The sequence below is a fragment of the Orycteropus afer genome, unplaced genomic scaffold (genome assembly GCF_000298275.1).
Source record: "Orycteropus afer afer isolate SDZICR_OR568_19922 unplaced genomic scaffold, OryAfe1.0 scaffold00069, whole genome shotgun sequence".
NCBI lineage: Eukaryota > Metazoa > Chordata > Mammalia > Tubulidentata > Orycteropodidae > Orycteropus > Orycteropus afer.
The window spans coordinates 3989127-4014804 of NW_006921656.1; the positions used below are offsets into that span (position 1 = coordinate 3989127).

The 25678-nt window shown below is 45.3% G+C and overlaps 1 protein-coding gene across 1 annotated transcript in view; it reads left to right on the forward strand.

Moving 5' to 3' along the window:
* The first annotated feature begins 2423 nt into the window (after positions 1-2423).
* The window catches only part of FAM135B (family with sequence similarity 135 member B), a 171398-nt gene continuing 148143 nt past the window's right edge, over positions 2424-25678 (forward strand). Inside the window, exon 1 of the mRNA XM_007940571.1 lies at positions 2424-2500. Coding sequence (XP_007938762.1) covers positions 2424-2500 — 77 coding nt within the window. The remainder of the gene's footprint in view (positions 2501-25678) is intronic.

Below are 25678 nucleotides of genomic sequence, written 5' to 3' on the forward strand. Positions count from 1 at the left end.
CCCCAGCTGCCACCTATTGAGGATCGGCACCCAGGTACGATGAAGTCATTATCTCCCATCCTGCCAAGAATACTACTAGGTAGCTTGTAGAACCCCATAGCACATGGTGGTAAACTGAATGAGAAAACTTACCAACAGACATACCCCTAGAATTCTAGAGTTAGAAGGTAGTGAGTCCATATCAGACTGTCTCTGATCTCTTGTTATCTGCAGAATGGGGCAGGGGTCTTTATCACAAAGTTGTTGTGGGAGAAAATGAAGGTCCTTGATGAAAGTCCATTTCTTTCCCTTCTTCCACATCCATGGTGTCTGGAATTTTTCACATTCATGGGAAGTTTGGTTTGCTACAGGTCTCTGATTTTCTCATCCCAGACTTGGTCTATTATCTTAGTTTTGTTCCCTCCCATTACTCCCACTGACTTCTCTTGCTATTGGCCCTAGAGTCTCTTGGCTGGTAAATGAGCAGCCAGTGAAGCTGGTTTGGAATCCTTGGGTAGTGCAAATGGTTAAGCACTCGACTTCTAACCAAAAGGTTGGTGGTTCAGACCACCCCAGAGGTGCCACAGAAGACAGGTCTGGCCATCTGCTTCTGAAAGGTCACAGCCTTGAAAACCCTGTGGAGCACAGTTCTACTCTGATACAGTGTCACCATGAGTCAGAATCGACTCACGGTGATGCAACTAACAACAAGTTGCCTAGCAACAGCACCCACTTCTGCTTCCCATGTGTGGTAGGAAACAATTTTGCCCCTGCCACTCCAGCCACCTTATCTCTGCGAGGACTTCATATAGAACAAAATAATAAAATCGCTGAGCACGTCTATTAGTCATTATCAATGACATCTACCATTTACTGAGAATTTATTGGATCAAGAGCTGTACAAGGCATTTTCTGTAGCATATTGTGGTAGTTAAATTTGTATGTCAACTTGGCTGGGCCTGCTTGAGTGCCTGGGCAGCTGGTGGTAGTTATTCCCCAGAATGAGAGTTGCAATCAACTCCATGTGTTCCTACCACACAGCTGAGTAGCAGCCTTTGGGATGTGATCTGCTTCCTGTATATAAGGAGAAGCCTTGGGGATAGTTTCTAGCTTATGGCATGCTTGGAGCTGGCATGTAGCTGTGTCATTGTTCAGCAACCTGCCATGCTCTGCCAACCTGGAGACTTACAATGGACTTGAATTAATGGCTTGCCCTGTGGTTTGGTAACATCGAGACTGTGCCTTTTTAATTGTTAACCTTGGGCTTGGCAGCCTCAGCAACCAACAGCTGTCTGAGTGAAGAAAAGCCTCCAGCTTCAATGGGTGGGGAGCTGGAGGCAGAGCTGAAGCCCAAGGCTGAAGAGCTTTCACTCAGCCCCTACTAGAGCCTGGCACTTTGAACTTGGACTTAAAGTTTCTAAACTTAAACTCCTGCTTGTTAAGGCCATCCTAATTGTGGTATATTCTTGTCAGAGCAGCACTAGGTAACCAGAACATATATCTCATTTAATCTTACAATCATCTACGTCAAGCTATATGCTATTATTAGTCCTCTTGTCACAGATGAGGACACTGAGGAGAAGCTAAGTGACTTAATTCAAGTCATGCAGCTGGAAGGTGACAGGAGGGATACCCACACCATTAACCATGAATCATTTGCTCTCAGTTGGAATACTGACCAGTGAGACGGGCAGTAGGCCAGCTTGGCTTTTGAGTCAGGATTTTTGGATCTGACTTCATCTCTTCTAAGTGTAAGCTGTGGGACTTAAGCAATTCACTTAACCTCTCTGTTCCAGTAAAAGGAATCCCTGAGTCTGGATAGAATGGGAGAACAATGTGGAACAAAACTCAATTATAAAATAAAGACTAGATTTGCTGGTCTGATGGAGCCTGATGAGACTCCTGAGACTATGACCCCTAGCCACCCTTCAGGTCTGGAATTGAGCTCACTCCCCATGAGTTCAAACAATAGACAAGCATATGGGCTGAACGTTTACATCAGGTAGATAATTCTACTTGGAAAGATCAGTCATGGAGAACAGAAGGGCAGTGTTTGCACAGGGAGATAGCTTAGGGGGTGGGAGTGCATGAGAGGGGAGTACATAAGGAAGACGTAATTATGGAGAGGAAGTGGGAAGAGAGCTGTTACGTTGTGGGGAATTGCAGTCAATGTCATGAGATAAAATGTGTATGAACTGCTGTATGGAAAATGAATTTGCTCTGTAAACTTTCACTCAAATCACAATAAAAATTCATAACAAAACAAAAGGAACCCATGAGTGGTGCCATCTAGCAGACATCCCATGTTCCCATTGGTCAGAAATTTATGTCCATGTAAACCCCATGTGGTTTCACAGGGTAGGATCCCCGTCTCTCTGTCTTTGGCTCATGGGATCCCAAACTGTTCATTTCTCTCATTTTTCAGGTAATGAACCAAAAAGATCATGTCTGAAGTACAAGGAACGGTTGAGTTTTCAGTGGAGCTACATAAATTTTATAATGTCGATCTTTTCCAGAGAGGGTAAGTATGCTTTAATATATATATTTTATATATATATATATTTTTTTTCCTGGCACAGAAAGGCTGAATGAAGATAGTGAGGGAAGGTTATAGGGAGTTTGGATTTAATGAGGAAAACATGCTCATTACTTTTCCTGCCAAAAAGAAAATCAAAATCCTAGTGCCTCAGAAAATAGACCACATATTGACAGACTAGGAAATGCTAATTTTTCTCATCCCTCCTGCTCCTCCCTCTCCCTCTCTCTCCTCAGTTGCTGTTTCCATTAAATATGACGGTTTTAAAGGGAGGCAAACATATTGGCAAGGAAGCTGGCCTTTGTAGCTCTGACTGCAAGGGGTGTGAGTAGTCTGTACTAGTAGGGCTGCCTCCCCAAACCATGACCTTTGCTCAGGTCTCTCAAAAACCTGGGATGCTGGTATTTACAAACACCCTCATTAAAAACATAATTAAAATGGAATTGCATCCATATCTTGAAGATGAGCTGTGCATTTGGGCTCTCATATGTCTGATCTCAGTTGGCCCTCATGATAGCCTGACTTCTCAGGGTCACTTAAAACATTAAGACATGAAATGATTGCATAAAGCATCTCACTGCCAAGTGGTACAGTGGTTCCTCCTTCCCCGTGTTGCAGATGAGGAAACTGAAGTTTAGAGGCACTAAGTGTGATATGCCCAATTTTACAGAGTGAACAAGTGTCTAAAACAAGGGTTGTCTACTAGTTTGCCTTTGCTGCATAGCAAACTGCCCTACACCTTTGTTGTTGTTATTTGCCATTGAGTCGTCGTGGCTTACAACGACAGCTGATGACTTACCTGGTGATTCTGAGGTTAGGCAGTTTGGGCTGTGCTCAGCTGGGTGGTTCTTCTGAACTGGGCTAGGTTTAGCTGATCTCAGCTGATGTCACCCATGGAGATCCCATGAGTTGGGGTTGACCCAATGGCAATTGGTTAGGTTAGTTAATTCAACAATACATAGGCTGAAAAACTTGAACTTAATGAAAAAACTATTTATTTATGAATTTGTAACCATAATTTTTCACAATACTGTATAATTGGGCCTTGAGATATTGATGAAGACCTGTGTGAAATCAGCAGCATTAACAAGTCATTTCAAATGACATGTCCAAAACATGAGACCTCTGTGAAGTTGGTAAAGGTGTTGAAAAATGCATGTTGAGATCATGACTCCCTCAGCAAAGCTATGGCACTCTCTCTTCTTTCTCAGTCTTTGTGTTTTAGGAGGCATCTTGTTTAGCTATGCTTGCCACTAAAGCCTAATGCTAGATTAGACTGAATAAGAACCAGACAAGGAACCTTGTGATGCAGTGTTAAAATGCTCAGGTGCTAACTGAAAGGTTGATGATTACAATCCACCAGCTGCTCCGTGGGAGAAAGATGTGGCAGTCTGCTTCCATAAAGATGGAAACCCATGGGGAAGTTCTACTCTGTCCTGTAATGTCACTATGAGTTGGAATTGACTCAATGGCAATGAGAAGAACCAAGCATTTGAGTCATTATAGTAAATGTGTTTCAGTGAGAATGAAATAGCTGTATGTTTCAATAATTCATAAAATAAGAACTGATGTATACCATCTCATCTTTTAAAATACCTTTTTCTGTACTTATAATGTGTACTGTGTATAAGTGATGTATAGATGCTTATGATTTCCAAATGTACATATTTGGAGATTGCGTGACTGAGCGTGGTTTTTCAGATCATGAACAGTTGATGACCACTGCTCTGGCAGAACAAGATGGGTTCTCACAGCTTCTTCTAGTTCTCCTGGTTGGCCTGTATGGTCCTGAGGCATGTAGTACTGAGGCACGTGCTTCTGACGTGGATGAGGTTGGGGTGCTCTGGTCTGCATCTCTTCTGGACAGGCCCAGGCATGGCTATAGTGAAGGCACTTGGACATCTCATTGGGATGGAGGGCTAGGATCTCTAAGTAAGGAGACCTTGGAGTTAATGACCCTCAGCCCCCTGGACCTTCCTGAGGGGGTGTGGACAGCTGGGCATGGCGCCACCCAGGCCTAGTGATTCTGCATCTAGCAGGGGAGATCCTGATAGGCCTGGGCCCTGATGCTGAAGGCTAAGGCTTTCCCCCTGAATCCCATAGCAGCTATGCCTACAGTGAAATGTAACTACTTTTACCCAGAGAGCACTCCATGGGGAAGTGGTGGCCTGAATCCAAGCCTGGTGGGCACAGTGGAAGCCCAGGGTAGGCTGTGAAAGAAAGTGTCTATTCTCATGATAATACTGAAGAGAAAGGAGATAGGTTTAGAAGTTCAAGTTAGCCTCATGATTTTTAAAAACTGTGTGGAGCTCAGATATATTCTGACAGACGTTGTCACCATTAGTCAGAGTCCACTCCATGGCAGGTGGTCGTGGTAATAGCTGGGTGCAACAAAGAGGGGAGAGCAGGGAGGTGCCAGAGAGCCTGGTTTTGGGGTAAGACCTGAATTGGAAGCCAAGCTCTGAGGTCTTGAGCACACTCTTTAAAACCCCCTGAGCCACCATTTTATCACCTGTAAACAGTGGTGACGGGGCCTGTCTCCTGGGATCATCGCGTGGGTAACAGCATCAGTCAGCCTATGAGCTAGCATGGTGCCTGGCGTCTAGTAGATGCCGTTGAGTCAACTCCGACTCATGTGACCCCGAGTGCATCAGAGTGGGACTGTGCTCCCCTGGGGCTGCACTGGCTGATTTGGAAGAAGGTCACCAGGCCTTGCTTCCCAGGACATCTTACGCTGGAAGCGCCACTGAAGTCTCCTTAGCATCACAGCAACACACAAGCCTCCACTGATGGACGGGTGCTGGCTGTGCATGAGGTGCATTGATGGCACTCGAACCCAGGCCTCCCGCCTGGAAGGTGATCATTCTACCACTGGACCTCCAATGGCAGACCGATCCATGTAAACCAAAACTACAACAGTGAGTTGTTGGTCAAGTTTATTAAAGCAGAGGAACATTTTCATACCATTCACTTAGCAGCAACAATGTCTAAAAACCAGTACTCACTACCAGTTGCTGTCAAGATGACTCTGACTCCAGCCGCTTCATGTGTGTCATGGCAGAACTGTGCTCCACAGGGTCTCAGTGGTTGATTTTTCGGGAGTAGATTGCCAGGCCTTTCTTCCAAGGTGCTTCTGGGTGGGCTCGAACTCCCAGCCTTTGGTTAGCAGCTGAATGCATCAGCTGTTTGCACCACGCAGAGACTTTAAATTGTAGCTACAACTAGGCATTCTTCCTTCCAGTCTCCTTAACACTGTTAAGTTGGTTATTACCTAAAAAGGTTGATCTGACCTTACTTCCTGTTTGAAAACTCTCCAGCTTCCTTTTGCTCAGACTAGTGTTCAAGTCTGCATGGTGTAGCTTAAACCTCATCCACCTGGCTGTCTCTGCTCATAGTATGCTGGGCCCTCCTTTCCTCAGTCTGCCATGAGAAGTCTACCCATATGCAAGTTTGAGCTCAAATATAACCTCCTCCGAAAACGATTTCTATATATTCATACTTACCTGCTGTCTCTAGTCCAGTTGTCATAAATCCCTATCTTTGACATATTCCTAAAGCATGACTCTTATTTGTCTTTTCTGTCAACAATCACACATTCATTACTATAAATGTTATTACCAAAACCAAACCCATTGCCATCAAGTCAGTCACAACTCACAGTGACCCTGTAGGACAGAGTAGAATTCCCCCCACAGGATTTCCAAGGCTATAAATCTTTATGGAAGCAAAGTCCAAACCAAACCCATTGCTATCAAGTTGATTCTGACTCACAGCGCCCCTAGAGGTCAAAGTAGAAATGCCCCATAGGGTTTCTGAGGCTGTCAATCTTACCGGAAGCAGACAAGCTCATCTTTTTCCTTCAGAGGAGCTGGTGGGTTCAAACCATTGACCTTTGGGTTAGCAGCTGAGCACTTACCACTGTGCAACCAGGCCTCCTTCATAAACATTGTTACATGTTAAACACTAATACAGAAGATACAAGGAGCTCTGGTGCATAGTGCCTAAGTCATTTGACTGCTAACCAGAAAGTTGGCAGTTCAAACCCGCCAGCCACTCTGCAGAAGGAAGACTGGACAATCTACTTCCATAAAGATTTACTGCCTCAGAAACCCAAAGAGGGGTCACACTGAGTCAGAATTGACTCAATGGCAGTGAGTTTGGTTTGGTTTGTTATGGAAGATATGGTTGCTGTCTTAAAGAGTTCACCAGTTACCAAGGGAGACAGATACCTACACAGAGAATGACCGACCATGCTGCGTGACCATTTCTGTACCTGAGTCAGACCAGGGGAACTAAAAGATGACACAGGAGGGGGATCCAATCCATAGGACAGTCATCAAAAGCATCCTTGGGGGAAATAATATCAGGGCTAAACCTTGAAGGATGGGATTCAGCCCCTCAGGGACTCTGAAAAGCAGGAGCAGAGGGGCTTCATGGTCTCAGGAAGCAGTATCCACCTGAAACAACAAAGGTAGTGATTCCTGGTTGACGTGAAGAGTAAGAATGGGGAGTGGATATGGAGATCAGAGGATATAGCGTCCACCACTGACCACCTTTTATTACACTTGGGGCTGCAGGGATGCATGTGTCATGGGCTCACATTTCTTAAAATGCCGGGGAAAGGTGCAAAGGGGACAAAGGCTGGAGATGTTATGGGTGTGGCTTTATCTTCTCTCTGAGCAGATTAAGAACATGAAGGATTAAGCTCCTTAGATCTTATGTGACTTGGTACTGTCGGTGGCCAGCGTAGATCCTGGTGCACGTTGATGTTGCTCTTGTGTGCCATGGAGACGATTCTGACTTCAGCCACCGTGTGCAACCTGGGGATACATAAGCACTTAGGCTTCATTGAGCTTCCTGTTTGCTCTTTGAAAACGTCTTTGAATACACATGGATCTCATCAATCATTACTAACTGGTATGGATGGCACCTTAGTTCCTAAGGTACCCTGGTGGTGCAGTAGTTAAGCCCTTGGCTGTTAACTAAAAGGTTGGTGGTTTGAACCCATCAGCTTCTCTGAAGAACAGTGTGGCAGTCTGCTTGCATAAAGACTCCAGCCTAGCAAACCCTATGGGCAGTTCTACTCTGTCCTTTAGGGTCATTATGAGCTAGAATTGACTCCATGGCACGAAACAACAAACCAAAACCAAAACAAACCCACTGCCATTGAGTCAGTTCTGACTGATAGCACCCATAGAGGAAAGAGTAGAACTGCCCCATAGATTTTCCAAGGTTGTAAATCTTTACGGATGCAGACTGCCTCATCTTTCTCCTGCAGAGTGGCTGGCAGGTTTGAACCACCACCCTCTCAGTTAATAGTCAAATGCTTTAACCACTGTGCTACCAGAGCTACCTCACCACTGCCTTGAGTCAATTCCAACTCATAGCAGTCCCCACTAGTTTTCAGTGCTTATGGCACTTGACTGCTAACCAGAAGGTTGGCAGTTCAAACTCACCAGCCACTCCATGGAAGGAACACTGGGCAATCTACTTCCATAAAGATTTACTGCCTCAGAAACCCAAAGGGGGTTGCTATGAGTTGGGATTGACTAGATGGCATTGAGTTTGGTTTTGGTTTTTCACTTTAATGGGAGTGAGGCTCAGATTTCTTCTTCAAAACTCGGGACTGTGATGTCTCTTCTTCTCCAGGAGGAGGCTGGATCTTAACTCCCTTTACATATCCTTTCTGCCCAAGAACTTGCAGGGATTCTGTGGTAGCTTCCAGCATGAGTGCTGGGGCTGAGAGAGCAGAAGAGAAGTTCTTATTTCATGTACAATCATTTTCTCCTAAGGAAATCCTTTCTAAATGAACAGTTAATTATAAAACCCATTACGTTGCCATTTGTGTGTCATCAGTATATTAATAACTCATTTGGATTTATTCATGAGTGTGTGGACTTTTATTCCTAATATTGGTAACTGAGTCGGAGCTAACATTTGTCCTTGAAAATAAATTCAATTTTATTTTAAATCCTAAATAAACAGCTCAGACAAGGGTCTGAATGGAGCTGAGCTTCTTGCTGATTGACGTTTTTCATTGTGTGTTCAGCTTCATCTGCTGCTTCCCTGTGCCCTGACTCCATAGTGTCACCCTGACTCCCCAATGCCATTTAAAAGATTTTCTCCTCAGAGGTTTGACCATTTTGCTGGTAAATCCTGTCCCTACCCACACAACAGTCATATCAAAAGGACCTACAATCAGTGTTATCAGATCTGATGGAAAAGGCTGAATAGTCAGACCAATGTTATGATTGAAATCCCTATTGGATGAACTTACCTTCTTTTCTCTAAGCGAGCCCCCCCCCCCAACAAAAAAATAAACCCACTGCCATCGAGTCGATTCCAACTTGTAGTGACCCTATAGGACAGAGTCCAACTGCCCCATAGGTTTCCAGGGCAGTAGTCTTTATGGAAGATGACTGCCCCATCTTTCTCCCACATAATGGCCAGTGGGTTCGAACTACTGACCTTTTGGCTTGCAGCCCAGTGCTTTAACCACAGAGCCATCGGAGCTCCTGCCTTTTCTCTATTGGAGTCAAAGCAATTGAGTTGTAAGTCAAGTGATTCCTCAAAGAAAATGCCATCCTGAGTTTCTACCTTTGCATTTCCTATCATTCCTAATGTCTGGTGACAGCCAGCTCCCCTGTGAAATTAGTTAACCAGCCCTGATGTTCTTTAATGGACTCAGAGATAAAATTATCCTTGCTTGCCAGAGATCAATTAATTGATTTGTCTGGTTCTGTCAGAAACAATCTTTTTTTGAACTTCTTTTATTAAAATATGTTGAGATCCTTTTGATTCATCATCACACTGTTGAAATGGAGTGGAGACCAACAATATTTGAGAGCTCCATTGATGTTCAGCTTTGCAGGATGAAAGAGGGAACTTGGTAGAGCTTAGAGGTCAAGGTGGAGGTGAACCTACGAGGTAAGCTTTGCCAGGGCTTTGACAGTGATGCATGTGCAAAGATGGAATGTCTACTGTGATGAATGGTCAGTGGCTGTGCTCTGGACACCGTGAGGGTGATGGATTTAATATGCTTTTCCAATCACATGACTTCTAGTTGTGTAAACCGATTACAAAAACCAGTGACAACAAAACCAGTCACCACTGAGTCAAGTCCAACTCATGACAACACCATGTGTTTCAGTGCAGAGCTGTGCTCCATGGTGTTTTCCAGGGCAGGGATCTTTCAGAAGGAAATAATCAGGCTTTCTTCCATGGTGCCTCTGGGTGGATCAAACAGCCAACGTTTAGTAGCCAAGCTACTAAACTTGGCTAATAGCCACGTGCTTAACTGTTTGCCTCACTCAGGACTCTGTGCAAAGGAGTACACTCCTTTCCTTCTTGTTCAAGCCAGTTTGATTTAGGGTTTTTCTCTCTCGCAGTTAAAGCCTGTTGGCTCCATGGTCTCTAAGAGACTTTTCCTCTCTAATTCCCATTAGTATCATTCATTTGATTATCAATTGATCTCCCCTCACTATAAAAAAATGCAGCCTTATAACTATTCCTGCCTACAGTGACCAGACTGCAGTTAACTAAGTTCTTATGTAAATGGATACTCTGGATTCTTTTTCTAGCAAATCCATGTTCATGTTAACTATGCCTTGTCCCCTTGTTTCCTTCTTTTACCTTGTCAGTGACTTCAGGAGCCTGCTGCTTGGAGCGTTTTATCCTGCTAGCCCCTGGCTGGGGCCATGCTCAGCAGGTCTACAAAGGAAAGCCCTCCCCAGGGGGCTGAGAGTTCCTCTGCAGAGCTCTAAAATGTCTTTGGTGAGCTCAGAGCCACCCCCAGGGCTAATTACCTCCTGGGGGCACCAGCAGCCCAGCAGGAAAGTGCTGGGTAGTGTGGCCCTTTCTAGGCTTAAACTCTAAATCACCAGGTGGTTCTGGCTCTAGCCACTCAAGGAGAGGGAAGGGACACGTGGCAGTAAACAGGTCATAGTGGGACAAGCTGGAGACTGAGACCTTGGTGGCAGGGGAGGAATAAGTTTGGAATGTTGGAAGAAGGGAGTCCTGTGTTTGGTGATCAGATTTGGGCTAGAACATCATTTGAGTCAAGCATGGAGAAGACTGTAGTGGAGAGAGACAGTGCCCAGCACACAGGCGCCACTGCACATTGAACTCATGTTTGTTGGATGAGGTTACTTACCTCTGAGCTGGGCTGTGCTGGTGGAGGAGATGTACTGCTCAATGTGGCAAAGAGGTTTTTGGTTTCTAGGAGTCAGAGGTGAGATTTGCATAATGCTTAAATGTCACCCCTGATTACTCTCCTCCTGTGACTTAGTGAGCTGCAGAACCAGAAGAAACAGTAATGAAATGGGAGCCAGTGTGCTTTATTTATAGCTGGGAAAGTTCCTAAAACTCTCCTATTATAAGGTACACAGATTGGGCAGTAAAGATTAGAAATGGCCTTGGATACCGAAGTGTGATGCCTTTTATCTCTTCCCACCCCAACTGAGATAAATCTTTATTTTATTTATGTATTTATTTTGCCTTTGGAATAAATTAGTATTATTATCAGAGCTTAGAAAGGAGCTAAGGAGCCCGGGTGGGGGGGAATGGTTAAACACTCAGCTACTAACCAAAAGATTGGCAGTTTGAACCCATACAGTGGTTTTGTAAGAGAAAGAACGGATGATCTACTCCCATAAAGATGAGTGTCTAAAAAACCCTGTGGAGCATTTCTACTCTGTCACATTGAGTCACTATAAATCAAAATGGACTCAACACCACCTACAACAATAACAACAACAGAAAAGTAGATGACCCCCATGGGTATGGTATAAGACCAGGGAAGAAACTTAGCATGGGCCTTGAAAAAAGGATAAGAAAAGAATGATGAATAATGCACCTGAAAGTTGCAATAGAGTAATTGCGTGAAATGAGGTTGAAAGTTATTTCTTTTGGAAGTCTTTTCTGATACTAGTTTCTTACCTACTGACTCCAAACTGTGCCTCTGACATGGTCTTCTCAACCGCCCCCCTCCGGAATTCATCTATGATAGCACTTGTCATACTGGACCAATATGGCTATTTTATTTTTTTATTATTATTTTATTTTAAGAGCTTGTTTTACATTCAACAGAATTCATTCCCCATTCACCATGTCCAACCCTAACCCAGTCTCCTCCCCTCCCTACCCCGTAACCCTCCCCCTGTGCCCCTCATATTTATGCACTCCCATTTGTCCTGCATTTCCTCAGTTTGAATGTTGGTCCTCTGGTGTCCCGTGGTCCATTGCTCTAAGAGATGTATTACCATAGAGTATGTTGGTGCGTCATCCTGGGTTGAGTGGTCTGCATGGACATATTGTTAACTATTGGGCTGAGAACCCGCCCCTGGGGGTGCGTTTTATTCCAGGCGCAGAATGTATTCCAGGGCCATAATATTGGGAGTCTTGCCAGATTTCATCTGACCAGTAATTCTGGTCATTTTGAGTTTTTGGATTTTCTTCCATGTTTTCCCTCCCACTCTATCTAGGATCTCCAGATTTGAACCTTTCCTGAGTGGTTGGCATTGGTAGCTGTGCCCATCTAGTTCTTCTGGTCTTCAGGGCCATCATGTCCTAGGGCTGATTGCTTCTAAATGCCCCCTTTTTTATTTTTGTTGCGTTCTTCTTCACTTCCAATGTTAGGAAACCATTGGCTGCATCTTAGATGGCTGCTTAAAAGTTTTTAAGACCCCAGTCGCTACTCATCAGAGTAGGATGTGGAGCAACACGTTTATGTATTTTGTTGTGCCAATTGAGTCTGGTGTCCCCCAGTACTATGGTCCTGAGACAGTAGATCTATTGGACATCTCTCCCATAGTGTCTGGTTGTCTGTGAGGGATTATTCTGTGTCTGTCTTCTGTTGTTTCTGTAAGGATTGCAGGTATTTTGTATCACTGGTGTCTGTGCAAGATTAGCCTTAGCTGACTCTTTCCTTGGTCTAGAGTATACTTCTGTTTACTGACCCCTGTCTGATCATCTCAGGTGTTTATGTTTATCTGTGTAGCCTAGTGTTTGATGTTAATGGCAATGCAGTATTGAGGACACATTGGTTGGTATTAACATCTGTCATCTATGAGATAAATCTTTAGATTCAAGTCTTTAGAGACTGGGGGGTGAGGGCTGATAAGACAAATGGGTACCTAGCCCCATAAGGGGCCCGGAGCCATTGGCTTGGCTGTACTTACTGAGTGCAAGAGAAAACTGTCCATCAGACAACTGCGTGTGATTCTTGATATTAGAGGCAAAATAACACTGTCTGTTATTAACATTCATTCCCGTCTATATCTCAGGCTTTAACCAATCAAATCAGCAACGCTTCTCTATCTGCCTTACTTCCAGGGTCATCGAGGCCCATGGTTTTAAATACCACCTATGCCCAATAGGAGGAGCCCTGGTGGCACAGTGGTTAAAGGGATTGGCTGCTAACTGAAAGGTCAGCAGTTTGAATCATCCAGCTGCTCCTCAGAAGAAAGATATGGCAGTCTGTTCCATAAAGATTTATAGCCTTGGAAACCCTACTCTGCCCTATGGGGTTGCTATGAGTCAAGACCGATTGACTCGAAGGCAATGGGTTTGATTTGGTTTGGATGCCCAATGGCTTCCAAATTTATGTGATTAGCTCACCATCTTTTCCAAAGTCTACTTGTCCAGTAGGCATTTGACTCCACATTGTTGTCTTGCTTTATAGAAGGCATCTTAAACTCAGTGTGTACAGAAGTGAATACCTCATTTCTCATCCTCAAGCGTCTTCCATCAACAACCCCATCTCAGTTGATGGCAACTCCGTCCTTCTGAGGTAAACATCATAGACTCATTCTTTTGTGTTTCACACTTCTTGTCCACTCCATCAGGAATCCTACCACCTCTACCTTTAAAACAGATGCAGAATTTGACAATTCTCCCCCATACTGCTAGCACCCTGACTGAACATCATGGTGTCTTACCTGACTTCCTGTGATAATCTCCCCTAACTCATCTCCCTGACGCAACCTCTGCCCACCTTAGTCCCTTCCTATCCTTGAGGACAGATGGTCCTTCTAAAGCATGAGTCAGATTACGATGGTTCTCTCTACCAGTCCTCCAGCTTCACTATGAATAAAAGCCCAAGTCCCTATAGTCGCTTACCAGACCCTGCAAGCTCAGCCCTCCAGGACTCTGCATCCCTTTGATGCATCTACTGCATGACATCTAGCACCATGCACACAACAGCTCAGTGTGGGAGGTGCGGAGAGTTCCTGTAGCTTCAACTGAGCCGACTCTGTAAACAGACACTAGAGGTGGTATGGAATTAGCTCTGGAAACTTTTAGAGTCTTGAGGCCCCTTTAAAGCCCACCTGTAGCTTGAAAGTAGAGCTCTGTTGCTGAAAAGCCAAGATCAGTGGTGTCCCTTCCCTTTGTTGAACTGCTGGCGGCAGCTGTAACGTGTGGCCCTGACTAGGAGAAGGGGTCATGCAAATCCATGCCACTGGATTTTTTTCCTACTCATATATCTCTAGAGAGGGAAAACCCAGGACTTTGGATGGAGGGATCCAGATCGATTCTTGGGAAGCTCTGGTGGTCAGGAAGCTTTGTTCCTCTCTTTCCATTCCAACCCTTGGTCCTGGATTTTTTCCTCTCAATCCCATCAGGGCACTGCAAATCTTTCAGTCTCCAGGTTCAAGAGGTCCTTCAGCTATTCCTTACAGGGCAAGGTTCTAAAGAAAAAATATGCATACTTTAGGGATCTGGGTATGTCTACTGTAGTATATACCTTAAGGAAGAAAACAGCACTGGTATATGAGCCTACAGATGTCTCAATATTCAGTTCTGAATCCTGAACCGTGCATACAGCTGGAGTCACTGTGTGCATGCACTGTGCAACCAGTTTGTGGGCATGCATGCTTGAGTAGAGGAATGGCTGATCTGAACCCTGCCGTGCAGTGCTGGTGAGCTCTGGACTACAGGCAGGGACTCTTGTCCTGCCCCTTCCCTGTGCTAAAAGTGATGTCTTGACTGAGTGTCACAGGCTCCTGCTCAACTGACTTGTCAAATGTTCCCTCTTCCCTCTGATCCCCTCTCCCCTGAGTTCTAAGTGCCCTGGGAAGTTCCAAAGGCCTTTTAAAGTCACCTGCAGGGCTCTGTGATGCAACACAGTTTAGAGCATCTCTCCCTTCACCATTTCCAAAGGAGGCTGTGTTGCTGCCCTACAGCTGGCTGCAGTGATTTAGAGGCCAACACAAGGATGACCACCTCTGCTGCCCTGGTGATGAGGAGGGTCTGAGGGGCCATTTCATCTCTCTGGTTGTCAGTCTCCCGTCTGTCATTCATGCCTGGGTCACCATGCTTTGGTCTGGAATTGAGTCATGACTCAGCTACTCCCAGGCTGAAGAGCCAGCTGAATCCCTGTGAGCTCAGTCCACCTGTTTGTTTTTTCCTATATAATAAGGAGACCAATTTCATGGTGTTCTTGTGAAGAAGTGTGAGGAGCTTGGCACATAGCAGTCAGAGTAAATGATGGAGAAAGGGCTCTGCGTGTCTTCTGCCTCAAGAACCAATAACTCGATCTACATCTTAAGCAACTTTGTATCCCTAGCAGCTAACAAGGTAGGGTGTGGTAGGGACTTGATAACGGTTCAATGAAAGACTGAATAAAATAGTGCTTAATAACTGCTCCTTTCCTTTCCTTCCTGCTGAGGAGAGGCCTTCAATGCTGGACTAAGACGTTTATGTTTATGCGTTTGGAGCAGGAAGGAGACGATGATTCTGTGGGCAGTGGACTAGAGTGGGAACAGGCAAGACACATTCAGGGATTATTGCAGTGGTTCAAGTCTTCATTCATTCATTCAGTTCACCAAACACCCTTTGAGTACTTTGTTGTAGGTTATGTCCTAGGTTCTGGGAATTAAGAGTGTATTAAGGCAGTAAAATAGTATTCTTGTATCCAGAAGTATGTTGGGTCTTGTAGGATTGAGAACAAAGCCCACATGTGTAACACAGGCAGACAGGGGCGGTATTAGGAGAACATGCAGGGTTCGTGAGGTCCTCAGTTCAGGCTAATCCTTACTGACAAACTGGTTTTGTGGCTAATCCCTACCACACTGAAGTATGTCCTTGACCGGATGTCCTTTTATCTCTTCATGTGCTTATCTGCTTTGATTCGCTCCCACACACAGATATGCAATGTTACTTTTCCACCAAGCAGTTTCAGGTTTGCTGAAGGACTGTCCTCTAAAATGCAAGAGTGCCATTTTTTGGGTTCCAAATTCCAACTGCCAAGTTCTCTGTTACAGCAGATTGGGAGGGTAGCGTGGCACCCTGGTCATTCCTGACTTGGTGAGAAGCATCCAGCCCTATTTGATTTGGGGTTGTCTCACCTCCCCCATTCTTGAACAGACCCCAGACAGGCGTCTGGGAGGTATCATCAGCTCCTTTGTGTGCGTGGCTGGGTAACTTGTAAGGGCTTCTCACTTCCTCTCTGGTGTGTGGGACCCAGATGAAATTGCTTTAGGCTTCCATGGGCTCCCGAGTCCTCCTGCGTTTAGAGTGTACATCGTTCCCTCGTCTCCCCCAAAGCCCCCCAATACTCCAGCTCTTCATCATGGATCATCATCACCTGTCTCACTCAGTGCCATCACTCAACAAGATGGAGTGGTGCAGAGCAAAGAGGATGTTCTTGGGCCCCGGGCCCCAGACCCCGGTCCACATCTCGGTTCTACTATACTAACAGGATGACTTTGCTTTCCTTTGATTTTTCTGATTTATCATCTATAGAACAGGGATGTGGCATGATGGACTGATGGGTCTGTGAATGATGTAACTCATGTGACCGTGGCCACCAAGGTGCCTGGCAAGTATTCTCAGAGTCCCTTCCCACATTCTGTTAGGTTTCTTTTACAACAAGTTCAAGTCTGTGGTAACAGAATTACCCACTGTCGTCCAATCGACTTTGACTCACAGTGCCCCTATGGGACAGAGTAGATCTGCCCCATAGGGTTTCCAAGGCTGTAAATCTTTATGGAAGCTGACTGCCTCATCTTTCTCCTGCAGAGTGGCTGGTGGATTCAAACCACCAAACTTTTGGTTAGCAGCCCAGGGCTTTAACCACTGTGCCACCAGAGGTCTTCAGTAATAGAAGTGGGAAAAACAAAAACAATAAAAGTGAGCAAACCCCAGGGGTCTGGGAATACAAGTCACTCAAAGGGAAAGACTTTACTCAAAGGCTGTCCTGGTTTGTCATTTGTGTGAGGTTGCTGATGGCTGGCTGTATTGCACTTAGCTTTGGAAGACCACTCAGTGTAGGATTAAGTGGTTGAATAGGTCAAACAAACCTTGGTTTACATCCTTGTTCCACTACTGCTTCTTTGCTGTGTGACTTTGGGGAAGTCAGTGTACCTCTCTGAAACTTTTTCCTCATCTACAATTTAGGATAATGCCAACTTTTAGGCCTGATTTTAAAAAAAGAAATGACACTGTTTTCTGTCATCCTCACTATAGTAGAGTCATATGTTCCCTGAAACTTTATATTAAAAAATAGGCTCTTTGGGGTTTACACCTTATTAACTTGGTTTCCCTGAGGCCTTATGTGCTTGATTCAGATGCCAAAATGTGTGTCAAAGGAGGCAGTGTGTATTTCCATTTTTCAAATATCACGTCATGAGGATCGTTCATTATGCAGCGTTTCTTGTGGGTGACTCTGCCACAAGTCAGGAGACATGTCCCAGACCCACTGTGAGCGCATGCCAAGGGCACTGGAATAAAAGTGAGAGATTTACCAGAGACACAGGTGGAGCATTTATTCTAGAGAAGGTTGCCTGAAACCTGGGAGCTCACAGAGTAGTCATGCTCAGAACAGGTGAGGTGGGGATGAGTCGAGAGAACATGGCTCTGGGGGTGGACTGAGCTTCTCTGAATCCTGCTCAGCGGGTTCTTAGCAACACAGCCTTGAAACACCACTAACCTCCCTGTTTTGGTTACGTGGTGCCATTCTGCCAGGGATATACCACAAATGGGATGCCTGAACGAACGAGTTTATTCTTACAGTTTTTGGAGGCTAGAAGTCTGAGTTCAAAGTGCCAGGCTCTAGGTGCTGGGTGAAAGCCCCTCAGGCTTGGGCTTCAGCTCTGCCTCCTGCTCCTGGCCCACTGAAGCTGGAGGCTTTTCTTCACTCAGACAGCTGCGGGCTGCTGAGGCTGCCAAACCCAAGGTCGACAGGTAAAAAGGCACAGTCCCAATATTACCAAACAACACAGCAGGCCACTGATTCAAGTCCAGAAAAAGTCCCAAGATTGGCAGGGCATGGCAAGCTGTTGAACAACTTGGCTACATGCAGGGTTCAAGCATGCCGAAAGGCTAGATATCATTGCCAAGGTTTCTCCTTATATATGGGAAACAGACCACATCCCTAAAGCAGCTACTCAGCTGCTTGCTGCAGATTCCACCATGAGGTTGATTGCCACTGTCATCAAGGGGAATAAGTACCACCAGCTGCCCAGCCACTCAAAATCAGGCCCAGCCAAGCTGACATATAACCATAACATAGTGGCTAAGACACTTGCCTGCTAACCAGATGGCTCGCGGTTCAAACCCACCAGCCACTCCTCGGAAGGAAGGTTGGGCAATCCTACTTCCGTAGTGATACTGCCTCAGAAACCCAAGGAGGGGTCGCTATGAGTCGGGGCCGACTTGATGGCACATGACAACAACAACAACCACCACATTCCCCAAACCTGTTCCCTTCACTCATGAAATGGGAAGACCACACTTCAGTGGTTCACAGCAGCCTAGAGAGAAGGCATGGTCCTGGACTGGGTGGTGACTCAGGGCAAGGTTGCGAGCTTGGTGGCTGGTTGTACCATTTTTATTTCAGCAAGCCAACATCTTTGAGCAGGGGAAATGCTGGAAGGGACTGTTCTCATGTGGTGAGCTTTCTGTGTGTCTGCAAAGCCAGGAGTGTCTGGACCTCTCCAGGTTCTGCTCAGGCAGAACAGGGCATACACACGTTCCCCAGTGCTCCTGGATGAGGATGGGACACAAGGATGTGGTGGGCTGACACCTGCTGGAGACTGGCATTGTCCTGAATCTCATCCACCAACACCCCGAGCTTTGAACTCACATGCAACATCCCTTAAGTATAGGTTAGTGGAGACGCACATAACAAGAGGCTGCCAAGAGTGGAGGTGAGCAGCTGCCCTGAGTTTATAGTCAGAGAGAGAGGGGGAATGTGTGTGAGACTGTGTGTGTGAGTGTGTATGGTGTGTGGGCGAAGGGAGAGGAACTGACAGAGGGGTAGGTAAGCAGAGAGATACATGTTGTTGTGTGCCATTGAGTGGACTCCCACTCATATCAACCCCATGTGACACACTGGGACTGGCCCATAGAGTTTCCTAGGCTGTAGTCTTCACTGAAGTGGATTGCCAGGTCATCCTCCAAGAGGCCTTCTGGTGAATTCAAACCACTGACCTTTCTGTTAGCAGCTGAGCTCTGAATGCTTGTGCTACCAGAACTCCTTAGATAGATAGATCCAAGCCTAAATTAAACTCATTGCCACTGAGTCAATTTGGACCCTGTAGGAAAGAGTAGAACAGCTCCATAGGGTTTTCAAGGCTATAAATCTTAACAGAAGCAGACTGCCACATTTTTCTCCCATGGAGCAGCTGGTGGGTTTGAACTGCCAACCATTTGGTTCCTAGCCAAACATTAACCACTATGCTATGGGGACTTCATGTCGATGGAGAGATTGAATTGACTGGGCAGAAACAAGCCATCAGCCAGCCAGCCACTAACCACCACGTGAGGGCGGTGACTGGGAGGAAATCTGCCTTCCCGGGTTCCCTGGAGCATGGCTTTAGTAGACGGCCTCCTCCCCTCTCAACCGTACAGTTTCCTTTTTCTTCCGTTCAGTTCACCTAACATTTAGAGAGTATCATGTGCCTGCTGAACTCCTTGAGCAGGTATTCCACTGAGCCCAGGCTTTGTCAGGAATGACCACAGTGTCTGTATGAATGTGAGGACCGCAAGGGCTGGCAGTATTTCATTCTGTTCCATGCATGGTCAGTATGAGTCGGAACTGACTGGATGGTACCTGACAGCACGAGCAACCTGAACAGTAACAACAAGGACACAAGTGAGGTGGCGGATCCAGGCCTGGTGCTATGTCTGTGTGTTCCCCACCCTCACAGCAGGTGCCCTACTGCTTCTCCGAGTGCATCTGAACTCAGAGTCCTTGTTCTCCTGGCTCCATACTTCCCTGGCCAAGACATCTGTGAGGATGGATTGCTTCAAATGATGCTGTGTTGATTTAAAGCCCCCCTCCTACCTCCCTCATTGTAATTACCCGGGTCATCTCTTAGTCAAGTGTGGCTAAGGGATTTTTTTTTTTTCTTTTTTTCCCCTGTTCTGTCTGGACAGTTTATAGAAATAAGGATTTGATCTATGAGCAAATGGGAATTTTTACCCAGACCAGGAAGTCCCTTGAAACGTCCAGAATGGCTTCAGGCTTCTGGTAGTTTTCATATCAGAAAGCAGTTAAGAGACAGAGGGGACCCGAGGAGGAAGTGACCCAGGCTGGGTAAGGAGGCCTTGGTCTTCTTGGAAGAGATGTTCTGGAGGAGGGGCTGGAGATGGGTCATAGAGTCTTCCTTTGAGAGACCAGTTGAATGTGTGTCTGTATCAGTGTCTCTGTCTACCTACCTACCTATCCAAGTCTCAATGACTTAATTGACCTTTCCCTGGGGTGAAACCCATGCATGAAATATGACTTGGGCTCCATCTTCAGAAAGAAGGCAGGGTATGATGATGACATCATCCCAAAGGCTTTCAGAGCATCTTGTATTTTCTGACGACAGGCTATGTGAGTCACCATTCAGTCATCACTAAGTGACTCCCTGTGATAGACCTACCAGCTAGGTGTCATTCGGCCCCTTTGACAGATGAGGAAACTGAGGCTCAGAGAGGTGATGTCATATACCTGGTAGGTGGTAGAGCCAGGACTCAAACCCAAGTTTGACTCCAAACCCCACAGATTCCTAGTATAGCTCAATGGCTTCCATGAAGCCATTGTTAGAATACTACTAGTCCTCGTAATACTAACCCAGCTAATGATTATTGAGGACGTTTTCTGTGCTGTGCTAAACATCTAAGAGGCCAGACTCATACTACCCTAGGAGGTGGGTCTAATTATTTATCTTTGGGTTATAGAGGAAGGAATGGGTGCTCAGAGAAGTTCAGTAACTTCCTTCAGGTCACTGAGCAGGGTGATGATGAAGCTGGCCTCATATCAAGTTCTGTCCAATTGTAGAGTTGGCTCTCTCAAGCATGACCCTTACACTCTGTGATGGAGAGTGGCTTTGACCCTCTGTGTGTGTGTAGGGCCAGAGGCTAGAGTATAAGTCAGGGGAAGAAATTCCTGTTTGTAGCTGTTCACTCCCCAACCTACATGTGGCATTTCAGTCACGCTGAGCTCCCCCTCCTGCACACCCTCTCGGCGGTCCTCTCCATTCGCCTAAGCTGGTTCTCTTCCAATGCCTACCTGTTCTTCAGAGGAAGCCAAGAGGACGTACAGGCATCATAGATAATAACTTACACTTGTAAATGGGCCAGACACTGAGTAAGTCAGGTGAACTGATGCATCCAATATGCATCCTGTACAACATTCCATCACAGAACATCCTCAGTCTGCCTGGATCTCCATCATGCTCTGGGTCAAAGCCTGCCCTCTCATCTTGGAGAAACACTCTGGTTCTACAGATAGAGAAAAATTGAGCCCAGTTCTATCTTGTTCCTCTGAGAGAAGCTTGTTGATAGGGTCCTGCTGAAAATGAATGGCATTATGTTCTGCTCCAGCCACACACTTGTCTTCACGGGCCTTGACCTCTTGGCTGTCCACACCCCAGTTTCTTGATGTGTGAGGTCTTTCCAGCATGCTCTGCCACCTTTCAGGGATCAGGTATCAGCTCACTTCTGCCTTGAGCTGAACACTTGCCTCCTACAGAAAGCAGCACCTTCCTATTCTGAGCTAACCTTGTTCTTCATCTCAGCCTCTTGAAAGCCACGAGTACATGGCTAGAATCTCTGAAGCAGACTTCCTGCTTTGCTAGACTGCAAGCACCTAGAGGGCAGGAACATTTCTGATAATTCACCTATGTCCTCAGCCCCCCATCTTAGTGCTTTGTACCCAGCGCTGGACAATTCATACTTGACCATGACCAAGCAGCAAAGATAGGTAGGATGTGGACCCAGACCTTGTCATGACTCTTATAATGACTTTATGTCATTGTGGGCCAGCACTGCACCCCAGTTACATTTCAACTGGTGGCCAGTGAATATGAATGGACTGCAATTTGAGGGATGTTTTTGAATCTGTGTAGCTTCATAGCTATGAGCTTGCATCCCAGTTCTTCTCCTTACGTGTTACAGGTCTAAAAGCAAGACTCCTTTTGTCTTGAGTTGCAGGGTCCTCATAAGATTTTAGAAGGTAATTAGCACCTCTATGAATATCAACTATGCAGAATGTGACAGTGCACACACCTCATATGTTGTCTGCCTCAAGGTTGAGCTGTGAGAACTAGTGACTTCCTTTTTTCTTTCTCTGATATTGTGGCTGCTGTTGCTGATACTTACAGAGTGTCTGAAAGCAACAATAAGATAAATTATCCACCTTATGGTGTGCAGAAGGCCTTTTCTCATCACCTAATGACAATGTATGTCCTGGAATTAAATTTTGCCCAGATATATTGGGAGAACGGATTAGATAATGGGCCAGGTCGAGCAGTCCTGGGTTCTGGCATGGACATTGCAAATTAGCTCTGTGGCCTTGGGGAGCTGCTTCTCCATTTCTCTGTCTGCTTCCCCTTAGCAAGATCCGAATAAGTCATAATTATAATAATCATTAACAACTACAGTTGAATAGGGATTGGCTTTTTACTGTACTATGCATTGTGCCAGGTGCTTTGGTATACTATTTCATTGGTTCCTTACAATTATCCCTTTTTTAAGATGAGAAAACCAACACTCAGGTAAAATGAATTGCTCAAGGCTGTGCTCCATCATTAAGTGACAAATCCACTATTAAAACCTGCCCGCCTCAGGAGATGGCCAGAGAGCTCTTGGAGCCCATCGTGTTTTCATTTCTTGGCTTTGATCTTCTGCATCCAAGACCTGTGAGCTGTGTGTGCCTCCCACCCTGTCCCCGCCCTCTGACTGTTGGGATCTGCTGGTCAGCTCTGGGCTTCCAGTTATAAGTATTGCCTCTGCAGAAAGCCCTGGTCACAGTGTGATGTTGCCCGGCCGATTTTCTGGTCTGAGGTTTTAAATTAGCCGTGTCATTTCAAGCTGTGAGAAATGCTAGAAGGCTTGCTTTCCTCCCACCTCATTTAATCAAGCTGCACAAATGCGAGGAAAATCGAATCCCCCCTCCAGGCCAAAGGGAAGAGAAGGACACCTGTTGAGCAGCCACCAGGTGCCAGGCAGGTTGTAATGAAATGGCCCCTGTCTCACATCGGTGTTCTGGGAGGAGCCTGCGATTTCGCTGCAAATGTTGCGGGTTTTTTTTTTTTTTTTTTTGGGGGGGTGGGCGGTTGTGACTTTGAGACTGGCTGGTGACTTTGAGACTGTTACCAGCAACTTTTCTGAGAGTGAGCTGATACCAGGCCACTCTTGCAGTTGGAAACGCCATCTGGGTCCACTCATTGGGTGGGAACAGCAGTCCTCCCAGCCGGTGAGGAGAGAAACAGCAGGAGGGGATGCAGGGAGCAGGGGCACTTGTCAGATTTCCTGCTGCTGGGCCATATCCCGTATTTTGTACGTAGCAACTCCAGCCAGGTTACTGGAGTGGCTGATTCCGGTCCCTTAGGGCCTGCTTTAGTGACTAGAGAAGTTGGTTTGGGAACAGACTGTGGTCGATATGTTAGGGTAACTGTGACGATAGCCCATCATTTATTGAAGCTCAATTTGCTTTGCCCATCAATTTTGATTGTTGAATCGACTCTGGACGGTAGCATAGATCTTGCCCGTTTGCAGATGAGGAACTTGAAGTTCAGAGGGTTTAAAGATTCTGAAATTGCCACATAAAGCAGCTTTGTTGTTACTGCTGCTGTGGGCTGTTTGTTGCTGTGGATGAGAAGAGGAAGACACTAAGGGGAGACTCAGTCACCCAGCTCACTTCTGACTTTATATGCAAATGGCGCCCCTTTTGTAAAGGTCAGTCTTCCATCCAGCTCACAGGAGAATTGTCCCAGGAGCCTAATTAGTGGAGCTAATTTTGTGCGGTTTCTCTGAGCAGTCATACATATTTTGCCTGAAGGCTCAACAGTTTGAGTCCCAGCCACGGTAATTTTCTTAGAATTGTTCCAGATTGCCCATTTATTTGCTCTGGGTTTTAAATTTCCTTTGATTAAAAGAAATAATTTGAGTAGTGGTGGTAATGAGCAGAGACAGAAGCATGGATATTTGGTAAATATTAAATAACAAGCTCTCAAATGAAAAAGCTTGTGAGTAGCTTTGGGGTGCTTGCCAATTTCAGTGGTGTAAATGCTTCCACCGTGAGCAATGTTGAGGTCCTGACTTAGAGAGCAGGATGCTGTGTGTGCCCAACACACCAGTGTGTGGCAGAAGAAACAGCACTTCAAGTGCAGCCATTTTCTTTATGGGTTTCTGTACCATTTGATATAAAGCCAATTTGAATGAACAAATATTTACTGAGTTCTGAGTATCTGAGGCATTGGCCATGTAACCCACCTTTCTGAGATGTTTTTTTATTCCAAGAAGGTTAATGCTCTGTAGGGGCTCTCCAGCTGTAATAATCTACTAAGGAATACATGATCAGATAGAGAAAGCTCTGACCTTCATGTTATGGTTCATGTGAGAAGAGACACAGAGTCCAGGATAAGAAAGAAAGAAGGATTTGGGCTCTGAATTCAGACTGCCTTTGTAGGAATCCTGACTTAGCCATGTATTCTGGGTAAATTCTTGTACTAGATTGTGCCTCCGTTTCCTGATCTGTAGAATGGTGAAATAAGTACTTACTTGAATGCGTACCTGTAGGCATTAAATATGTTATTACACATTAGCTATGGAGAACCAAGCCTAGTCCACAGTAAGAATTAATGGCAACAAAGATAATTAATAAAAATAGTAGCGACAAATCATAGAACTTGGGTGGTGTGGTGAGAGGAGGGCAGGTTAATGAATAAGCTTGAGAGGAAACCAAGAGATTAAACAGTTGTGGGAACAGGGAGATTTCCAGTTTGCATTCAATATTTCAGACAAATACAGGGGTCAGTAGAGACAGACCTGGACATGTATATTTGACTATGTTGTAAGGATATCTAAATGTAAAATTGAGTGTTTGCTCCATGGTGAAGGTGCTAGGGACCCACGGAAGAGTTTCGTTTTCATTTTTACCCAATCTATGCCTTTATATTTAAAGTGGTTTTTTCCCCTGGGCAGTGTATAGTTGAGTCATGCTTTATTTTATTTTTATCCAGTCTGACAATCTCTGACTTTTAATTGCGTTTTTATATTTAACGTTATTCTCAATATGATTGCATTTAATTCATCATCTTGCTATTTATTTTCTGTTTCTTCTTTTGTTTCCCTTTTCTATCTTTTGCCCCCCAGCCCCTTAAAAAAAAAAAAAAAAAGAATTGGTTATTTTATTACTTCAGTTTATCTTCACTCTTGGCTCTTAAAATATAAGGACCGAGCCGTGTTTCATTCTGCTGAACATGGGGTTGCTATGAGTCGGAACTAACTCATTGGCACCTAACAACAATGAATATGTGTGTGTGTGTGTAATCTCTTGTGGACTGGGTGAAAGTTTACAGAGCAAATTGGTTTTCTATGCTGTAATTTATGTGCCTTTTCTTTTGTGGCTTGCAGTCCTCACAGTGTAAGAGCACTCTTCCCACTTCCGCCCTCTTACTGTTTCCATTTGTCCTTTCCTATCCCGTCCCGCCTTCTGAACTTTATCCCTGGGCAAATGCTGGCCTTTTGATCTCATATGTTGATTATTATAGGGAGTGTGTTATAGCCTTAGTGTTGTTCACCTTACATTCCTGTCTATTGTTTGCCTAAAGTTGAGTCATGGTGGTGAGCTCAGTTCCAGGTTTGAAAGGAATCTAAGGGCCATACTCTCAGAGGTCCCACCTGTCTCTATCAGACTAGTAAGTCTAGTCTTTTTATTTTATTTTATTT